This window comes from Aotus nancymaae, unplaced genomic scaffold (genome assembly GCF_030222135.1).
Source record: "Aotus nancymaae isolate 86718 unplaced genomic scaffold, 86718_ANA_hifiasm-v0.15.2.pri h1tg000064l_1, whole genome shotgun sequence".
NCBI lineage: Eukaryota > Metazoa > Chordata > Mammalia > Primates > Aotidae > Aotus > Aotus nancymaae.
Window position 1 is genome coordinate 23,866,004 of NW_026988479.1, and position 4,621 is coordinate 23,870,624.

At 41.1% G+C, this 4,621-nt stretch overlaps 1 protein-coding gene across 1 annotated transcript; it reads left to right on the forward strand.

Annotated features, from left to right (window-relative positions):
- Positions 1–686: 686 nt before the first annotated feature.
- On the forward strand, positions 687–3,576 carry LOC135270647 (ATP-dependent RNA helicase DDX18-like). The gene has a single exon (XM_064366499.1). The coding sequence runs from the start codon at positions 766–768 to the stop codon at positions 2,860–2,862; it is 2,097 nt and encodes a 698-aa protein (XP_064222569.1). The 5' UTR covers positions 687–765; the 3' UTR covers positions 2,863–3,576.
- Positions 3,577–4,621: the final 1,045 nt, after the last annotated feature.

Consider the following 4,621-nt stretch of genomic DNA (forward strand, 5'->3'; position numbering starts at 1 on the left):
CTGAGAAAACCACATATTTATCCAGAATACCTTAGGCCAAGCTTGCATCCTCCCCGTAGTACTGCAGCTGATGGTTTTTTGAAAACATCACCTCTGGGCTGGAGGCCAACCAACACAAAACTAGGGTGCTAAATAAAACTACACATAAGGACGCTAACAGAATCCACTTCATTCCCCTGCTACCTCCACCAGAGCAGGTTCTGGTATCCATGACTCAGAGACCTGAAGACAGATCACAGGACTCTTTGTAGACACTCTCTAGTACCAGTCCGGAGCCTGGTACCTCCACTGGGTAGTTAGACACAGAAGAGAAATAATAATCACTACAGTTTGGCTCTCAGGAAACCCCATCCCTAGGGGAAGTGGGACAGTGCCACACATCAAGGGAACACCCCATGGGACAAAAGAATCTGAACAGCAGTCCTTGAGTCTCAGATCTTCCCTTTGACATAGTCTATCTAAATGAGAAGGAACCAGAAAAACAATTCCAGTAATATAACAAAACAAAGTTCTTTAACGTCCTCAAAAGATTATACTAGCTCACCAGCAATTGATCTAAACCAAGAAGAAATCTCTTAATTGCCAGAAAAATAATTCAGAAGGTCAGTTATTAAACTACTCAAGGTGGCCAGAGAAAGGTGAATATCAACTTAAATAAATTTTAAAAATAATACAGGATATGGGACCGGAAGGGAAGTAACGTCAGCCCGGAGTATTGAGCCGCTGTGCTGAGTGGCGCGGTGGTCTACCCACTTCTTGGACAGCATGTCTCACCTGCCGATGAAACTCCTGCGCAGGAAGATCGAGAAGCGGAACCTCAAATTGCGGCAGCGGAACCTAAAGTTGCAGCAGCGGAACCTAAAGTTGCCGGGGGCCTCAAATCTGAACCTGTCAGAAACTGAAAATGGAGATGTGTCTGAAGAAACAATGGGAGGTAGAAAGGTTAAAAAATCAAAACATTCTATGAATGTGGGCTTATCAGAAGCTCAAAATGGAGATGTGTCTCAAGAAGCAGTGGAAAATACAAAAGTTAAAAAATCTCCCCAGAAATCCATCGTATTAACCAATGAAGAAGCAGCAATGCAGTCTCCCAATTCAGAATCAAAAAAGAAAAAGAAGAAGAAAAAGAGAAAAATGGTGAATGATGCTGGGCCTGATACAAAAAAAGCAAAAACTGGAAACAAAGGAGAATCTGAAGAAGAAAGTGCCGAGAATCCTAAAGAAACAGAAAATAATGTGGAGAAGCCAGATAATGATGAAGATGACAGTGAGGTGCCCAGCCTGCCCCTGGGACTGACAGGAGCTTTTGAGGATACTTCATTTGCTTCTCTATGTAATCTTGTCAATGAAAACACTCTGAAGGCAATAAAAGAAATGGGTTTTACAAACATGACTGAAATTCAGCATAAAAGTATCAGACCACTTCTGGAAGGCAGGGATCTTCTAGCAGCTGCAAAAACAGGCAGTGGTAAAACCCTGGCTTTTCTCATCCCTGCAGTTGAACTCATTGTTAAGTTAAAGTTCATGCCCAGGAATGGAACGGGAGTCCTTATTCTCTCACCTACTAGAGAACTAGCCATGCAAACTTTTGGTGTTCTTAAGGAGCTAATGACTCACCATGTGCATACCTATGGGTTGATAATGGGTGGCAGTAACAGATCTGCTGAAGCACAGAAACTTACTAATGGGATCAACATCATTGTGGCCACACCAGGCCGTCTGCTGGACCATATGCAGAATACCCCAGGGTTTATGTATAAGAACCTGCAGTGTCTGGTTATTGATGAAGCTGATCGTATCTTGGATGTTGGATTTGAAGAGGAATTAAAGCAAATTATTAAACTTTTGCCAACACGTAGACAGACTATGCTCTTTTCTGCCACCCAAACTCGAAAAGTTGAAGACCTGGCAAGGATTTCTCTAAAAAAGGAGCCATTGTATGTTGGTGTTGATGATGATAAAGCTAATGCAACAGTGGATGGTCTTGAACAGGGATATGTTGTTTGTCCTTCTGAAAAGAGATTCCTTCTGCTTTTTACATTCCTTAAGAAGAACCGAAAGAAGAAACTTATGGTCTTCTTTTCATCTTGTATGTCTGTGAAATACCACTATGAGTTGCTGAATTACATTGATTTGCCCGTCTTGGCCATTCATGGAAAGCAAAAGCAAAATAAGCGTACAACCACATTCTTCCAGTTCTGCAATGCAGATTCAGGAACACTGTTGTGTACAGATGTGGCAGCAAGAGGACTGGACATTCCTGAAGTCGACTGGATTGTTCAGTATGACCCCCCTGATGACCCTAAGGAATATATTCATCATGTAGCTAGAACAGCCAGAGGCCTAAATGGGAGAGGGCATGCCTTGCTCATTTTGCGTCCAGAAGAATTGGGTTTTCTTCGCTATTTGAAACAATCCAAGGTTCCATTAAGTGAATTTGACTTTTCCTGGTCTAAAATTTCTGACATTCAGTCCCAGCTTGAGAAATTGATTGAAAAGAACTACTTTCTTCATAAGTCAGCCCAGGAAGCATATAAGTCGTACATACGCGCCTATGATTCCCATTCTCTGAAACAGATCTTTAATGTTAATAACTTAAATTTGCCTCAAGTTGCTCTGTCATTTGGTTTCAAGGTGCCTCCCTTTGTTGATCTGAGTATCCTTTTTTTTAATGAAGCTATCCTGGAACTGAGGAACAAAAGCTTGACAGAGGGGCATTTTGGGCTTTGCAGTAGATTGGTATATGTTCTGTCTCAGACTGGAGGCTCCAGTGTTTGTCCTGATCAGTGTCTGTTTGTGCTAGCACAGGACATAGAGGTTGGGTGGGGCAAGTGGGTATTAAATATTAGGAAGGGGTTATAGGGACAAGGCAGCTTATGCCTTGAGCCTTCAAAAGACAAATTTGACTGTAGAACAAGGAGAGACAGGCAGTTGTGCGTTCCAGGCAGAAACATAGGTAACATAGTAAAGCTCCGCGGTGGTTGCTGAGGCCACACTGTGCAGGGTACTTAGGTGAATGGGATGTTTTGAAGCTAAAGAGAGGATGGGACCTGTCAAGGAGTTGTAATCCTCTTAGAGCCCCTGAAGAGTTTTATACAAGAAAGTGGCAAGTTCAGTAAAAGAAAATAAAACTTAGGTGTTACGATAAAAGGCAAAAGGAGTACCTCCAGTTGCTTCAGTTGTGATTTATAATTTGTGCCTTTCAGAAGAAGAAACTGAGCAGCTGAAATGAGGCCGGTGTGTTAGTGCCATGGTAGTAACTTCTAAGGGGACTTGAGGACCAAATTTTTATTTTTTTATTTTTTGAGACAGAGTTCTGCTCTTGTTACCCAGGCTGGAGTACAGTGGCACGATCTCGGCTCACTGCAACCTCTGCCTCCTGGGTTCAAGCAATTCTTCTGCCGCAGCCTCCTGAGTAGCTGGGATTACAGACATGTGCTACTACACCCGACTAATTTTTGTATTTTTAGTAGAGATGGGGTTTCTCCATGTTGGTCAGGCTAGTCTTGAACTCCTGACCTTAGATGACCTTCCCACCTCGACCTCCCAAAGTGCTGGGATTACAGGCGTGAGCCACCACGCCCGGCCTTAGAGGACCAAATTTTGGGTTACCATCTCCATTTGTAAACATTGAGTAAATGTCAGCTGAAATGAATACATGTCAAGTCCTGTGGAAGGAAGAGCAGCTCCTTCACGTAGGCATTCCTAAATTAATTCCAAAGAGAAATGATAGTCCCTTGTTTTGACACAGGAGGTGGTTTTTTAATGTGCTCCTATAAACTTCCTGATTAAACTCATAAATCCCTGAAAAAAAAAAAAAAAATACAGGATATGGACAGAAAAACCTCCAGAGAAATAAATACCATAAATAAAAAACAATCACAACTTCCAGAAATGAAGGACATGCTTAGAGAAATGCAAAATACACCAAACAGTCTCAGCAATAAAATCAAACAAGTAGAAGAAAGAACTTCAGAGCTTGAAGACAATTAACTCAATCCAACAAATTAACTCAATCCAACAAAAACAAGAAAAGATAATTTTAAGAAAATGAATAAAGCCCCCAAGAAGTTTTGGATTATATTGAACAACCAAACCTAAAAATAAATGGTGTTCACAAGGAAGAAGATAAATCTAAAAGTTTGGAAAACGTATTTGAGAGAATAATCAAGGAAAACTTCCTGCCCTTGCTAGAGACCTAGCTATCTATATACAAGAAGCTCAAAGAACACCCAGCAAATTCATTGCAAAAGGATCATCGCCTAGTCATATAGTCATTGGGTTACCTAAAGTCAAGATGAAGGAAAGAATCTTAAGAACTGTGAGGCAAAAGCATCAGGTAACCTATAAAGGAAAACCTATCACATTAACAGGAGATTTCTCAGCAGAAACCCTAGAAGCTAGAAGGGATTGGGGTCCTATCATTAGCCTCCTAAAACAAAATAGTTATCTGCCGAGAATTTTGTATCTTGCAAAATTAAGCTTCATGAATGAAGGTAAGGTATAGTATTTTTCAGATAAACAAATGCTGAGAGATGTTGCCACTATCAAGCCAACACTGCAAGAACTGCAAAAGGAGTTCAAAATCCAGAAAGAAATCCTTGAAATACACCAACATAGA